Source organism: Monodelphis domestica, chromosome 4 (genome assembly GCF_027887165.1).
Source record: "Monodelphis domestica isolate mMonDom1 chromosome 4, mMonDom1.pri, whole genome shotgun sequence".
In the NCBI taxonomy this organism is placed as follows: Eukaryota; Metazoa; Chordata; class Mammalia; order Didelphimorphia; family Didelphidae; genus Monodelphis; species Monodelphis domestica.
In genome coordinates this window covers 418,167,865-418,183,152 of record NC_077230.1, presented here as the reverse complement: position 1 = coordinate 418,183,152, position 15,288 = coordinate 418,167,865, and the positions used below count along the sequence as shown (strand labels likewise).

General features: G+C 51.4%; 1 protein-coding gene across 4 annotated transcripts in view; it reads left to right on the top strand.

The window, feature by feature from the left end:
• Positions 1 to 15,288, top strand: part of RYR1 (ryanodine receptor 1) — a 96,051-nt gene that overhangs the window by 51,908 nt on the left and 28,855 nt on the right. For all 4 annotated transcript variants that reach the window (XM_056796146.1, XM_056796144.1, XM_056796145.1 and 1 more), the window contains exons 50-67: positions 426 to 566; positions 1,267 to 1,430; positions 1,550 to 1,628; positions 2,000 to 2,089; positions 3,000 to 3,143; positions 3,234 to 3,311; positions 3,461 to 3,536; positions 3,849 to 3,972; positions 4,077 to 4,192; positions 4,503 to 4,570; positions 4,688 to 4,809; positions 5,681 to 5,730; positions 5,939 to 5,999; positions 11,103 to 11,341; positions 12,272 to 12,353; positions 12,530 to 12,660; positions 13,340 to 13,669; positions 14,325 to 14,565. In XM_056796146.1, the coding sequence (XP_056652124.1) occupies positions 426 to 566; positions 1,267 to 1,430; positions 1,550 to 1,628; positions 2,000 to 2,089; positions 3,000 to 3,143; positions 3,234 to 3,311; positions 3,461 to 3,536; positions 3,849 to 3,972; positions 4,077 to 4,192; positions 4,503 to 4,570; positions 4,688 to 4,809; positions 5,681 to 5,730; positions 5,939 to 5,999; positions 11,103 to 11,341; positions 12,272 to 12,353; positions 12,530 to 12,660; positions 13,340 to 13,669; positions 14,325 to 14,565 (2,336 nt within the window). The remainder of the gene's footprint in view (positions 1 to 425; positions 567 to 1,266; positions 1,431 to 1,549; positions 1,629 to 1,999; positions 2,090 to 2,999; positions 3,144 to 3,233; positions 3,312 to 3,460; positions 3,537 to 3,848; positions 3,973 to 4,076; positions 4,193 to 4,502; positions 4,571 to 4,687; positions 4,810 to 5,680; positions 5,731 to 5,938; positions 6,000 to 11,102; positions 11,342 to 12,271; positions 12,354 to 12,529; positions 12,661 to 13,339; positions 13,670 to 14,324; positions 14,566 to 15,288) is intronic.

Here is a 15,288-nt window from a genome sequence, read left to right as displayed (position 1 = left end):
TTCATGTGGCCATCACTCAGCCCCCCTCCTTCCCTTGGTGGGACAGGATGCCTTGGCTATGCCAGGAAGGTCACTGGGGGTATCAGGGTTCAAGTCTATCCTCAGGTCCTTCCTAAAATCATGTCATTGCTCTCTGCCTCAGTTTCCTCATCTGTAAAATGAAGATAATAACAGCATCTACCTCCTGGGCTTGATGTAAAGACCAAATGAGAAAATATTTATAAAATGCTTGGCACAGTACCTGACACATAGTAGACTCTTTAAAAAAAAAACAACTTACTTTCTGTCTAAATACTAATTCCAAGGCAGAAGAGCAGTAAGGGATAGGCAGTGGGAGTCAAGTGACTGGCCCAGGGTCACACAGTTAGCAAATGTCTGTGGTCTTCCTTCCTTCTTCAATCCCTACTTTTCTCCTTCCTTTCTAGCTCCTGACCAATCACTACGAACGCTGCTGGAAGTATTACTGCCTCCCCACAGGCTGGGCCAACTTTGGGGTCACCTCTGAGGAAGAGCTGCATCTGACTCGCAAGCTTTTCTGGGGGATCTTTGAGTCGCTGGCCCATAAGGTGGGGCCTAAGAGGGGAAGCTGGTGGGTTGCATATTGGTGGGGGTCTGAGCTGAGGGCAAGGAGCTGCCAAGCTGTGGGGACTCCTGGAATAGGCCAGTGGAATGGCAGGAACCCCAAGATGTGGGGCAGGGTGAGAGGGAAGGGAGTGGCCTGAATGGGAGAGCCTTGAGTTTTGGGGGAATGGAGAGGTAAGAGGGCTGAGCACAATCAGGGAGACCCAGGAAGCCAGCCAGCAAGAGCTTTTGAGTTGGGGGTGCAGGGGAGAAGGGAGGGTGTCTGTCATGTAGAGGAATTGGGATGCCTGTCGGGAACATGTGATGTCAGTCTCCTTGGATTTGGGGTTCATGGGGGAGCCAGAGAAGAGAGAATATATATTTGACCGTCTTGGAAGTGTGAACATTCAGGGAATGGCATCTTCAGGACTGTTGGGTGTGGGGATTTGAAGCTGCTGGGTGTTAGCCTCAGAGGCGTGCTTCTGTTAGCTCCCAAAGTCTGAGGGTTTAGGAGAAGAGAAGGCCTGTGGGACTGGGTGTGGGCATCATGGGAGAAGGACTCCTGGGGGCTCGGGGATCCTGGCTGGAGGGAGGAGAACATCTCAGAGAGGTATGGGCTCAGGCTGCCCCTTCCCTGCTTTGGGGAGGAAGGCATCGGGCAGATGTGGGGCTCCAGCCTCCTAGTGACTCCTTGAACCCTTCCAGAAATACGACGCTGAGCTCTACCGCATGGCCATGCCATGCCTGTGTGCCATCGCAGGGGCCCTGCCCCCAGACTATGTTGATGCCTCCTACTCCTCCAAGGCAGAGAAAAAAGCCACTGTGGATGCAGAGGGCAACTTTGACCCCCGGCCCGTGGAGACGCTCAAGTGAGACGCCATCAGGAGGGCAAGGAAGAGGGCAGGACCTGGACTGGGAGGTTGGGGGCATTGCTCTGGGAATCCCCCTCCAAGGCCCAGCCCATTTATCATTGCCTTCCCACCCTCAGTGTGATCATACCTGAGAAACTCGACTCCTTCATCAACAAATTTGCAGAATATACACACGAGAAGTGGGCATTCGACAAGGTACCAGCACCAGGTTTTCTCCAGCCCCCAGAAGCCCCCAGATGTTCCTACACTCTCCCCCAAACCCCAAAGACTTGCCCAACACTTCCTTCACATCCCCTCCCTGGGGCCCCCCCAATCTGACTTTCAGGGGCTCCTTCAGATCTTCCCTATCCCCGCCTGCCCATTTCTCCACACTTCCTCATTCCTGGGGCCCCAACACAAGGGAAGAAATCAAAGATCTCTCTGAGACATCCATCCAAACGACTTTCCCCTCCAGAATGCTCCCTGATCTCTCCCTCGAGCACCCTCCTGAGCCCCTGCCCTCTAGTCTTCAGTGTCACAGACTTCCCACGGATGGGATAGGGGTGACATTTGTTCTCCACCTATAGATTCAGAACAATTGGTCATTTGGGGAAAACATAGATGAAGAGCTGAAGACCCACCACATGCTTCGGCCCTACAAGACCTTCTCAGAAAAGGTGCCTAACTCCCCACCCCATCTTCGGCTTGGACCCCAGGCGCTGGCCTTGACTGTGACTCCTGTTCACCCCTCTTCATGATCATTCTACTTCCCATATTCAGACCCCCAATCCCCACCCCCTATTTTGGGGCATCTCCCTGGAGTGGTCCCTTGCCCATGGAACATGACAGGGAACTATCACTCCCAGGACTGGGTCTTCAAGTCCTCTATGTCGTTTGTCCCAGTCTTCCAAGAAACCAGCTTTCTCCATTCTAGCCCCAGATGCCTGTAGTCTCTGACCAAAGGCCCACCATTCCCAGGCCTCCTCTGCTCTGAGAACATCATGTCTCTGGTTTTCTATAGTTTTCAGGGTTCTCTATTATTCATTAGGACAGGAATGCAAATGGGTGGGGAGGGCTAGGAATAACAGACTGACTGGGAGGGGAGGGCAGGAACCAGAGCATCGTAGATTTAGAGTTGGAAGGGAATTTGGAGATCATCTAATCCAATTCCTCTCCCACCTTTTGAAAAGGAGAAAACTGAGGCAGAGGAAAGTTGAAATTATGTTCCTATGGTCATAGAGGCGGTAGAAGGGTGAAGGTTCAGATCCAGGTCCTCTAGTACCAATTTCAATGTTCTTTCTACTACCCTGACCCTGATTTACAATTAATGGTTAAGGTACAGACTGTCCTCACACTCAAATCTTCCCCCAGGAGACTACTGGAATGGTCAAGGAGCTGGATCTGGTCTTTCTAAGCCCCTCTGTTGGGTTCTGCGCTCACCCATTTCTTCTTGCTATTTGAGAAAACCAACCAACCTGCCTTTGTTTGTTGTGTCCTTGTGCCCTCTCCCACCACTAGGTAGTCCCTATCTTAGTCTATTGATCACATGCCTTCTTCCTCTTTAAACCCCACCACCCCCACCACCAGGACAAGGAGATTTACCGGTGGCCGATCAAGGAGTCACTGAAGGCCATGATCGCCTGGGAGTGGACTGTGGAAAAAGCCCGTGAGGGTGAGGAAGAAAAGGGAGAGAAGAAGACCAAGACCCGCAAGATCTCCCAGAATGCCCCGGTATGGGGAGAGGAGAGCTGGGAAAGGGAGACCCTGGAAATCACTGACTCATCCTTCCCTGGTCCTGAGTGTCCCCTCTTCTTTTTTCAGGCCACCTACGACCCGAGAGAGGGGTATAATCCCCAGCCTCCGGATCTCAGCTGTGTCACCCTGTCCCGGGAACTGCAGGTGAGGTATCTGAAGTCCCTTCCCAAGCCTCCCATCTGATTCTGGCAGCACTCCTCCCTCTCCTCCCTCTATGAGCTCTGACGGTAAGGGGGGAGACTGTGGTGAGGCAGTTTCTGAAACTGAAGCTTCCCCATTCCATCTTCCTCTAGGCCATGGCTGAACAACTGGCTGAAAATTACCATAATACGTGGGGGAGGAAGAAGAAGCAGGAATTAGAGGCCAAGGGTGAGGCCCAACCCTGGGGCCCCTTCCTCCACCCATCCCTATTTTAGGAATCCCCAGATCCTCCAGTTTGAGGATCTCCAATCCTGGGGGCCCCCACACTCCCTGGGAGAGTCCTCACTCACCCCAGATTACCCTTAGATCTCCCATCTCTGGGGATCTCCATTCCTCATAGGAGGCACACCTACTGGTCCTCCTCATCCAGCTCTGGTGACCACCAACACTAGGGATTGCCCCAACTCAAGACCCCCTAAGCTCTCCTCTCCCCAGTCCTTTCTGCTCCATCTCTTTGGGCTGAGCACCATCACCCCACAGGTGGAGGTACCCACCCTCTCTTGGTCCCTTATGACACATTGACTGCCAAGGAGAAGGCCCGAGACAGAGAGAAGGCCCAGGAACTACTCAAGTTTTTACAGATGAATGGCTATGCAGTGACACGGTGGGTGCTTAAGGTTGGGGGGGGGGCAGGTGGACAGCCTAGGGAGAGGAGAGGCTGGGGGAGACCCTCGCTGACCTTTGCCCTGCTCTGCTCTGCCCTCCCAGGGGGTTGAAGGACATGGAGCTGGACACATCTTCCATTGAGAAGAGATTTGCTTTTGGGTTCCTCCAGCAGCTACTCCGATGGATGGATATCTCACAGGAATTTATTGCTCACCTGGGTGAGACCACTGCCTTGCAATTTTCTTTTTCCCAAGGCATCTACAGAGAGAGAGAGAGACAGAGACAGAGACAGAGACAGAGAGAGACAGAGAGACAGACAGAGAGACAGAGAGACAGAGAGACAGAGAGAGACAGAGAGAGAGAAGGAGAGAGAGAAGGAGAGGGAAGGGGTGGTGTGGACACTTGCCTCTAGAACCTTCTGTGTCCCTGAGAAATCTCCATATACCCAGATCCCAAAGATCACTGTCTACTCAGAGGTCTCCTCAGGAATTCTTTCCCACCTCCTAAAACCTCATTCTACCCCTACAGAGGCTGTGGTAAGCAGTGGACGGGTAGAGAAGTCTCCCCATGAGCAAGAGATAAAGTTCTTTGCCAAGGTAGGTGGTCGGAGTTAGACCAGGTCTAGAATTAAGGGAAGGGACAGAGTTGGGGCTAGATCTGGAGTTATGTCCAGGCTCCTTCCCTCTCACTTTTCTTTCTCTTATCTCCACCAGATCCTGCTGCCTCTCATCAACCAGTATTTCAACAATCACTGCCTCTACTTCCTATCCACACCAGCCAAGGTCCTAGGCAGTGGGGGCCATGCCTCTAACAAGGAGAAGGAGATGATCACCAGGTATGTGGTGGTGGGTGCCGTGTAACCCTGATCCCTCAGCCTGGCCACCTCCTAGCCTCTTGCCCCACACTCCTGAAGAATCCTGACCCCACACCCCATCTCCTGCATTCCAGGATGCCCTGACTTCCTCTCCAATCCCTGTGGTATTTGGGTATTCCTAAGGGGCCACAAGACCCATCTGGCCCTTCTGGGGTTCTTTGAGGGACCAACCTCTCAACCTTTGATGGAGCAACTCTTCCTGTCCCAAGTGCCAGGAGTTAACTCCTTCTATCACACCCCCTCACCTTCTTCTCTCCACACCTCATACCTTCCCTCTGTCCCTCCTTCCCCCACTTATCCTCTTGTCCCTTCATTTCCTATCCCTCTCTGCATCTGTCTCCCATCCCGTATCCCCTTCCCCAAACCATCCTCCCCTTTTTTCTGTCTCTTTCTCTCCCCTCCTTCTTACTCTCTTCTTCCTTTCATCCTCTTGTCCCACCTCCTCCACCCTTTTCTCTTTCATCTTTCTTCCCCTTTGTTCCCTTGTCCCTTCCATTTCTCTGCCTCACATCTCTCTGATTCCCTTTATCTCCTAATTTCCTATGCCCCGTCTTGCATATTCCCCATCTTCTCGCTCCCCTTATCCCTTCTCTCCTTCCAACCTCCTATATCTCATGCCTTCTGTCTTGTCCCTTACTCTTTGTCTCTGTGTCCCTTTCTCCCAATTCCAACCTTCTCCCAATCCTTCCATGCATTCCATCCCAATCTTCCTTCTCTCCCTGACCCTCCACCCCATTTCCCTCCTTTCTCCCACTCTTCCTCCATCCCTATATGCCCTCATTCCTGGCCCTCCATTCTTCTGCCTTCGATTTCGCTCTATCCCTTTCTCTAGCCTGTTCTGTAAACTCGCCGCTCTGGTCCGGCACCGAGTCTCTCTCTTTGGTAAGAATTCCTTCGGCACCTCCCTTCCATGCATGCTCCCCAACCAAGTTCCTGTCATCCTCTCATTCCCCCCACCCCAACTGGGGCCCATATTCCACTTGGGAATGGAGGACTGGGGAGGCATGTATGGGGGCATCACTGTTGGGGTAGGCAAGAGAGCTACCGCCTCCCCGTATCCTCTCCCCATCCTGCTTCCTCGCCCCTCTAGGAACGGATGCTCCCGCTGTGGTCAACTGCTTACACATCCTTGCCCGGTCACTAGATGCCAGGTGAGACCTCACAACCTTGACACTCCCTCCACATCCTCCCCACCCCAAGAAGGACCCACAGAGGGCTCTGTCAAGAAACCATCCCCCAACCAGCCCAGTGTCCCTCCATCCCTCTGCCCATCAACCATCACTCTTGGAGAAAAGCACCTCAAAAGTGATCCTGTCCACCCCTGCCCAGACGAGCCACCTTCCAGCTTCTGCTGAAAACCGTCGCGGTGGGGAGAGCTCACTACCTCGCTGGATAGCTTTAACTGTCAGGAAGTCTGCCCCAACCCCAGGGCTAAACCCATCTCCTTATAGCCTCTGCTGTGGGTTCCTGATCATAGAGGGACACACATGATAGATCTCATCCTTCTTGTCTGTCACAGGCCTCCAGACACTCAGGGATGGTTATTCTGTACACACACACACACTCACTCACTCTCACACACACACACACTCTCACACACACTCACACACACATTCACACACACAATCACACTCACACATTCTCACACACATACACTCTCACACACACATACTCACACAATCACACTCTCACACACACAGTCACACACACAATCACACTCACACACACTCACACATTCTCACACACTCATACACTCTCACACACAATCACACACACAATCACACACTCACACACTCTCACACACATACACACAATCACACACACACACAATCACACACACAATCACACACTCACACACTCTCACACACATACACACAATCACACACATTCTCTCACACACACACATACTCACACATACACAATCACACACACTCTCTCACACACACATACTCACACACACAATCACACTCTCACACACACATACTCACACATACACAATCACACACACTCTCTCTCTCTCACACACACACACATCCTACCCAAGTCTTTCCTACTTCATGCCAAACATCCTAAGTTCCTTCAACCGATCCTTATATGGTAAGGCTGAGATTCCTTTCCACATCCTGGCTGCTGGCCTCTGGCCTCTTTCCAAAGTATGGAAATATCCTTGCTAAAATGCAGCAGACCAAATGGACCGCATGCTGCCCTGCAGATGTGGTCTGGCCAAGGCCACGTCCCAAAGGACTGCCGCTTCCTATGTTCCGGACACAAATTCCCTCTCAACGGGGCCTCAGATCACGTTAGCTTTCCTGGTGGCAGTTTCCTGCTCTCCCTTCCTGTTAAGCCAGCAGCCTGCTTAGATCTCAGGGTGTTTTCATAAGAATTGTGATGTAATATAGTCAAAAGAAGGGGCAGCTGGATGGTGCAGTGAAGAGTGTCAGGCCTAGAGTTAACAAGACCTGAGTTCAAATTTAGCCTTACACACTTCCTAGCTGTGACGATTTCAGCTGTTAACAGATCCATTAACCATCCTTCCCAGATTTGTAACATCAGCAAACTTGATAAGCATTCAGATACATTGAACAGCGCCCTGAAGCACTCCACTGGAGACCTCCTTCCAAGGAGAGCCCTCAGGACTACCCTTTGAGTGTATTCACTCAACCAGTTCCACATCTGGCTAACTGGACCGCCATCCCAACCTTATCTCTCTCTCCAAGTCACTCACAAAGCTAACACTGAGACACTTTGTCAAATGCTTTGCTAAAAATCTAGATAGGCCCTGTTCCTGGGATTCCCCTAATCTACTCATCTAGGAACCCCATCAGAAAAGGAAATGAGGTTACTTTGGTGTGACTCTTCGCTCCTTACCTTGTTTCTCAGCCCTTTTTCATTCCCATCCAACTCTCCATGCCCCTGTTTGGGGTTTTCTTGGCCATTTCCTTCTCCAGCTCATTTTACAGATGAGGAAACTGAGGCAAACCAGTTGTATCTGTTTCTTTATGACCCCATTTGGGGTTTTCTTGGCAGAGATACTGGAGGGGTTGGCCATTTCCTTCTCCAACTCATTTTACAGATGGGGAAACTGAAGCCAACAAGGTTAGGGGACTTGCCCACAGCTAGTAACTGTCTGAGGCTGGATTTGAACTCAAGAAGAGGAGTCAGCCTGCCTCCAGGCTTGGCAATCTATGTGCTGGGCCACTGCCTAACTTCTCTTGCCAAAGACTCTAAGAAGCCAACCCAGACCATAGTTCACCCAAGTTCCTTGGAATTCAAGAACCTCTTCATTGTACCTGAACAGGAATGGCCTCTAGGAGGTCTTCAGGATGGGGTCAGGCAGCTTGGGGATGTCTTTGGAGGGTATCCAGGAGGGGAGATTAAAGCCACTCTGGTTGGCCCCAGCAGATAGGACCAACCAGGAGTAATGGGTAGAAGGTGCTGGGGCAGGGAGGGGAGGGTTCCTTTCAGGTATAGACGGCCCTTCCGATTCTCTGAGGATCAGAGAACAGGCTGTCTTAGACTGTCTTAAGGCAGCTTACATCACCTTGCCTTTGGTTCTCCCTTATTCTTCTTTGGGACCTTGGGGCCTCCCACTGCCTTTCCACCAAGGGTAAGAAAGGCAGGGCCAGAGATCCTGAAGGTCAGCCTGATACCCCTTCTCCCTCCTTTGCCCCATCCCCAAATTTCACTCGTTCTACCCTGGATACCCATTGAGTCAACCTGGGTCTCCATCATTCAATCAGATGGTCCCTTGCTCTCCTCCTCCAACTGCCCCAAAATGGATGATGTAATTGGAGCCTGGGCCCAAATATTTTGAAAGGCTAACCTGACCCTCTCCAATCCTTCCTTCCTCTCTTGAATCTCTCCTACTCTCTCACAAGAACCCCAAATCCCTACTCCTCTCTGCAAAAATAATAATAATAATACAGGGCTGGATATTGTGGAAGATGGCCTGGGAAGCAGTTAGGATTGAGAGCCAGGCCTAGAGATGGGAGGTCCTGGGTTCAAATTTGACCTCAGACATCTCCTGCCTGTGTGACCCTGGGCAAGTCACTTAACCCCATTGGCTAGCCTTTACCATTCTTCTGCCTTGGAACCAATACATAGTAGAGATTCTAAGGTCAGGGTTTGTTTTTCTTAAAGAAGGAAGGAAGGAAGGAAGGAAAGATGGAAGGAAGGAAGAAAGGAAGGAAGGAAGGAAGGAAGGAAGGAAGGAAGAAAGAAAGAAAGAAAGAAAGAAAGAAAGAAAGAAAGAAAGAAAGAAGAAGAAAGAAAGAAAGAAAGAAAGAAAGAAAGAAAGAAAGAAAGAAAGAAAGAAAGAAAGAAAGAAAGAAAGAAAGAAAGAAAGAAAGAAAGGAAGAAAGAAAGAGAAAGAGAGAGGGAGGGAGGGAGGGAGGAAGGAAGGAAGGAAGGAAGGAAGGAAGAAAGAAAGAAAGAAAGAAAGAAAGAAAGAAAGAAAGAAAGAAAGAAAGAAAGAAAGAAAGAAAGAAAGAAAGAAAGAAAGAAAGAAAGAAAGAAAGAAAGAAAGAAAGAAAGAAAGAAAGAGAAAGAGAGAGAGAGGGAGGGAGGGAGGAAGGAAGGAAGGAAGGAAGGAAGGAAGGAAGGAAGGAAGGAAGGAAGGAAGGAAGGAAGGAAGGAAGGAAGGAAGGAAGGAAGGAAGGAAGGAAGGAAGGAAGGAAGGAAGAGAAAAAGATGGCCTGAATCTCTAGTCTACAACAGTGAAAAGACAACAAAAAGAGCATTTGATTGAAGATTAGGGGACTGATCTGCTACTTCCTTACTTTGGGGCCTTGAACAAATCCCTGGACAGAATTTTGGAGTCTTTGCTTCTGGAATCTCTGAGAAGGGAAGGTCCGACCACAGCACTCAGACTTTTAGGTTTCAGAACCCTTTATGTTTTCACAAATTTTTGAAGAAGCAACAGCTAGGCAGCACAGTGGATAGAGCACAAGGCTAAAGTCAGGAGGACCTGGGTTCAAATGTGACCTCGGATACTTCCTAGCCGTGTGACCCTGGGCAAGTCACTTAACCCCAATCATATAGTTCTTGCCATACTTTTGTCTTAGAATTGATACTGACAGCAGGTATGGATTTTTTTTTTTATTGAGGAGGGAGGGTGGGAGAGAGGGAGAGAATTTGGACATCAAAAAAATTTTTAAATAAATGTTTAAATTGTTTTTACATGTAATTAAAGCAAAAATCAAAAATTTTTTAAATTGAGAACAACTCCATGCCTTGAAAGAGCTCTAGTTTATGTCTACTGCTATTTATCACATTTGAAATGAGATTGGATACATTTTAATTTTATTTTTTTAAACCCTTACCTTGTCTTAGAATCAATATTGTGTATTGGTTCCAAGGCAGAAGAATGGTAAGGGCTATGCAAGGAGGGGGGGGGGGGGGTCAAGTGACTTGCCCAGGGTCACACATCGAGGAAGTGTCTGAGGTCAGATTTGAACCCAGGACCTCTCATCTCTGAGCCTGGTTCTCAATCCACTGAGCCATCCAGCTGCCTCCTGGATAGATTTTTAAAATATGCTTTTATTATTTCATTTGATGAAAACAGCAACAACCCAGTGCATGATAACATAAATAATACTGGGGTTTTTTTCATGAAAAAAAAATTTGGAAACAAAGAACACTATTCTTGAGAAGAACAGGATTGTTTTATATCTTATTGCAAACGCAAGGGGCTCCCCAGGAACGGGATTTAAAGTAACAGCATTTCAAAGCTTTGCCCTTCCTGGAAGACAGCTGGATCCTCCTATTGGCTTCAGCGGTCAATCTGTGGCAATGGGTATGCGAAGAGGAAGAGGAAGGGTATCGGTAGAGCCCGGCAGGCTGGCAGAGTGCTTTACAAACATTATCTCATTTGAAGAAAACTCAGCCTCACCCAGTAGGCAAAGGGAGGAGTGTTTTAATAGACAAATGACATCGGAGTATTATTATAGAAATTGTTGACTTTGACGACTCCCTGAAAGGGTCTGGATCACACTTTGAGAACCTTTGGACTGGCGGACTGAGGCCAGGAGGTGGCACAGCAGTTAGTTAGAGTTCTGGATTTGGAGGCAGGGAAACCCGAGTTCAAATCTTACTTATCATCAGCTGGGTGGCTGTGGGCAAGTCCTTTCACCTCCGCTTGCCTCAGTTTCCTCATCTGTAAAAATGGGTTGGGGGTTGGGCTCCATGGCTTCTAAGGTCTCTTCGGGCCCCTGTATCTTTCTCCATCTCCCCTGAGCCCTTCCATGTTCCCCCAGGACCGTGATGAAGTCGGGCCCCGAGATCGTGAAGGCTGGCCTCCGATCATTCTTTGAGAGTGCTTCGGAGGACATTGAAAAGATGGTGGAGAACCTTCGACTGGGCAAGGTGTCCCAGGCCCGGACCCAGGTCAAGGGTGTCGGCCAGAACCTCACCTACACCACCGTGGCCCTCCTCCCCGTCCTCACCACCCTCTTCCAGCACATCGCCCAGCACCAGTTTGGAGATGATGTCATCTGTAAGGGGAGACCCCAGAGGGCCCCTGGGGGGTTGGGCAGCCACAGCCCTGGGCCTTCCCTGTAGGAGAGGGGCAGCCTGGGGACAGAAGACCCTCCCACTGCCAAACCCTAGCCAGAGATCGGACCCAGGGGCTGAGGATGGGGCTCACGCTAGGCAGGTAGTGGAGCCCTACATGATGGGGAGGGCTGGAAATTAGAGAAGGGCATTCCAAAGAAGGAGAAGAGAAGAGAGCCCTGAATTCTGCCTGCCAATGGTAATATGGTACAAAAGAGCACTGACTCCAAGCCAAAGGCCCTGGGTTCAAATCCTGGTTCTACCACTTCCTACCTAGGTGATCTTGGGCAAGTCACTTAACCTTGTGGGCCTCGGGTTCCTCATTTATCAAATAGGGGGGAGAGGTCCCTTCTAGCTCCTGACCTCATGGGTCCCTTCCAACACTAAATCTATGATCCCAATGTCCCTGATTTGTTATCTAACGTACAGACCCCTTCCTCTTACTGGGACTCAGTTTCCCCATTTTTTAAATGAGGGGAGATTGGAGTTGATAATCATAAAATCATGAGATTTTGAGTGGGGAGAGCCCCACAAGGCCATTTAACTCAGCCCCATTTTATAGATAAGGATCCTAGGGGCAAGAGAGTAGAAAGGGCTAGCCCAAGGACCCATAAGCAGTAAGCAAATGACAGTGGTAGGTTTTGAACTCAGTTCCTCTGACTCCAGCAATGTTCTTGCTGTTGTACCACACTACTCCCCTCATTTTTGAGGGTGACCAAGGGAGGATTTGAACTCTGGTCCTCAGACTCTTTCTCCTGGCCTGTAGGCCACGTTCCCCAGTGCCTTTCAGTTCAGAGGTCCAACTGTTCTCAAAGGACTCGATGGGAAGGGAAGGAAGCTGGGGTGCTCTCTGACCTTTGTCCTTCCCACACAGTGGACGACGTCCAGGTCTCCTGTTACCGCACGCTTTGCAGTATCTACTCTCTGGGAACCACCAAGAATTCCTACGTGGAGAAGTAAGAAGGGCCTGGGAAGGGGAGAGAAGGTGGGGAGGGAGGGGTGACATGGGGGCAGGACGTGGGAGCACTTTGGAGGGGAAGGGGGGAAGCTTAAAGGCTTCATGGAAGGGGAAGAGCTAGGCAGTGGAGAGGGGCCAAGGACCCGGGAATCTGACCTTGGCCTCACCCCCCAGACTGCGCCCGGCCCTCGGAGAATGCCTTGCCCGGGTGGCAGCTGCTATGCCAGTTGCCTTCCTCGAGCCCCACCTGAATGAGTTCAACGCCTGCTCCGTCTATACCACCAAGTCTCCCAGGGAGCGTGCTAGTGAGTTTTGGGGAGCACCTCCTAGCTCCAAGGGGGTGGGGTGGGAATCGCTCCGGGAATAAGGAGATTTAAGGGTCCCCTGATTGAGGAGGGGAACACTACTAACTTCAAGACTTGGTAGGACCAGGGGGCATCCCACAGAGTAGGTTTGGGAATCCTCTGCTTCTGAGGTGCTGCATTAGACATGGAGGAAGTGATGATTCCGGAAGCATCAGTCTGGGTGGCTGATGGACACCCTTAACTCTGGGGAATTGATTGAGCTTGTCATCGATTAAGCTATCAAGGAGGTGGCTAGGTGGCTCAGTAGATAGAGAGCCAGGCTTAGAGACGGGAGGTCCTGGGTTCAAATGTGGCTTCAGGCACTTCCTAGCTGAGTAAGTCACTATTGCCCAGCCCTTACCTCTCTTCTGCCTTGGAACCCTTTTGATTCTAAGATGGAAGGTAAGAGTTAACAAGAAAAATTAGGATGTGAAGGATTATTCCTATTAAAGTTGTCCCAGAGTGGAGTGGGCTAGCTTGGGAGGTAGAGAGCTCCCCGACACTGGAGGTTTTACGCTGAGGCTGGGGGTCCGTGACAGGCAGCGTGTGTTTTCACGAGTCCCTTTTAGCATTCTGTGGCATTAGGTTTGGCTGCCCCAGTTTGGGGAGCCCCTTGAGTTGGTCTCATACTCTTCCACAGTCCTGGGCCTCCCAAGCTCTGTGGAGGAGATGTGCCCAGATATCCCGGACCTGAAGCAGCTGATGGCGGAGATCGGGGGCCTGGCCGAGTCAGGTGCCCGCTACACGGAGATGCCCCACGTCATTGAGGTCACGCTGCCAATGCTTTGTAACTATCTGCCCCGGTGGTGGGAGCGGGGCCCCGAGGTACCCACCTCCCAGCCCCCAGGGGGCCCCCCACCCTGCACAGCTGTCACCTCGGACCACCTCAACTCCCTCCTGGGGAACATCCTCCGCATCATTGTCAACAACCTGGGCATCGATGAGGCCTCATGGATGAAGCGGCTAGCAGGTATGGGTGTGCGCAGAAAGTGCTGGGGTGGGGCGAGGGTAAGGCAGACAAGGTCCTGGGGGGCTCTCGCTCTACAGGGGATCCCTGGAGACTAGAGGCGGGTCCCACAAAGACTCTTCCTCCTGGCTTCAGGAGGGGATCAGAGCCCGTGGGGAGCCACATCTTGGAGCAGGGATGCCCAGTTTGGCCGAAGGGGAAGTCGGGACTGGTGCTTCCGGGAACAGTTGTTTCTAGTGGGAGTTTGAGGTTGAGGGCTCTGAGGGAAGGAATCTACCCAAGAGCCTGGAGGGTGAGAATTGGGAGTTGGAGTCCCCAAAGAATAGTGTCGGAGACAGAGGGGGTCCCCAAGAGAGTTTGGTGATGGATGACAGAGTTCCCTGGGTTCCCCATCAGACGTTCTCTGGTTCCGGACCTTCAACCCCTGCGTGGCTTTAGACAAACCCATTTCTCGGGGCCTCTAGGGAATGGGAGGTGGAAGAGGGGGTCTCTGAGATGCCCCTCCCCCCCCCCCGCTCTAAATCCCATGAGCCTTAGCCCAGAAGGGACGCGAAGGCGACGAGAGGGCTCCCGAAGGCGAGCGCCAAGCTTGTGTGCATGCGCGGGGGGGAGGGGGGCCGCGGGAGGCGTGCTCACCCCGTTCCCCGTGTACCCCCAGTGTTTGCCCAACCCATCGTGAGCCGCGCCCGGCCCGAATTGCTCCGCTCTCATTTCATCCCCACCGTGGGCCGGCTGCGGAAACGGGCTGGGAAGGTGGTGGCTGAGGAAGAACAGCTGCGTCTGGAGGCCAAGGCTGAGGCTGAGGAGGGAGAACTCTTGGTGCGGGACGAATTCTCTGTACTTTGCAGGGACCTCTACGCGCTCTATCCCCTGCTCATCCGCTATGTGGACAACAACCGGTCAGCCCCGCCCCCTTCCTAAAGCCCCGCCCCTGTCCCAAGCCCCGCCCCTGTCCGGAAAGCTCCGCCCTCACGTAGTGAGCTTTAGTCCAGTCCTTGGCCTCATCAGGGACTTCTTCAGTGTGAGCATCCCTTCCCCTAGTATAGATTGCCGTTAATTGTCATGAGACGATCTAAGTTCAAATCCCAGTTTTACCACCTACCTGTGTGACTTTGGACTAGTCCCTTAACCTTTCTGGGCCTCTGGGTGCCCAGCTATAAAAACGAGGGGCATTGGGCTAGGTCCCTTTCAGCTCAGATCTGTGGTCCTATGCTTCTCGCCCTATCCTCCAGCAATCCTCAGGGGAGGGTCTGCTCAGTATGGGAGGCTGTCACTATCCATCCCTTCAATGCCACCTAGGCAGGGCTGTAGCAAAGGGCTTACATGAGGATCTGGGTCCGCTGCTATTTAACATTCTTATCACTGGCTTGGTGGAAGTCTAAAGGCCTGGGTGCCATGCTTCTCAAACTGCAGAGGTCATCAAAGCCTTTCCTTTCGCCCTTTGACCAGCCCACCTCCTCTTCCAGACAGACAAATGTTTGATAATAGCTCTCACACCGTTTCTATAACAGGCCATCATTGATAATCTACCATAGCTTCCTTGTACCTTCTGCCATCTTTCTTGGGCCATTGAACCACACAGAGTCTCTACTGAGATCACAGCATTCCATGATCTGCAGTCC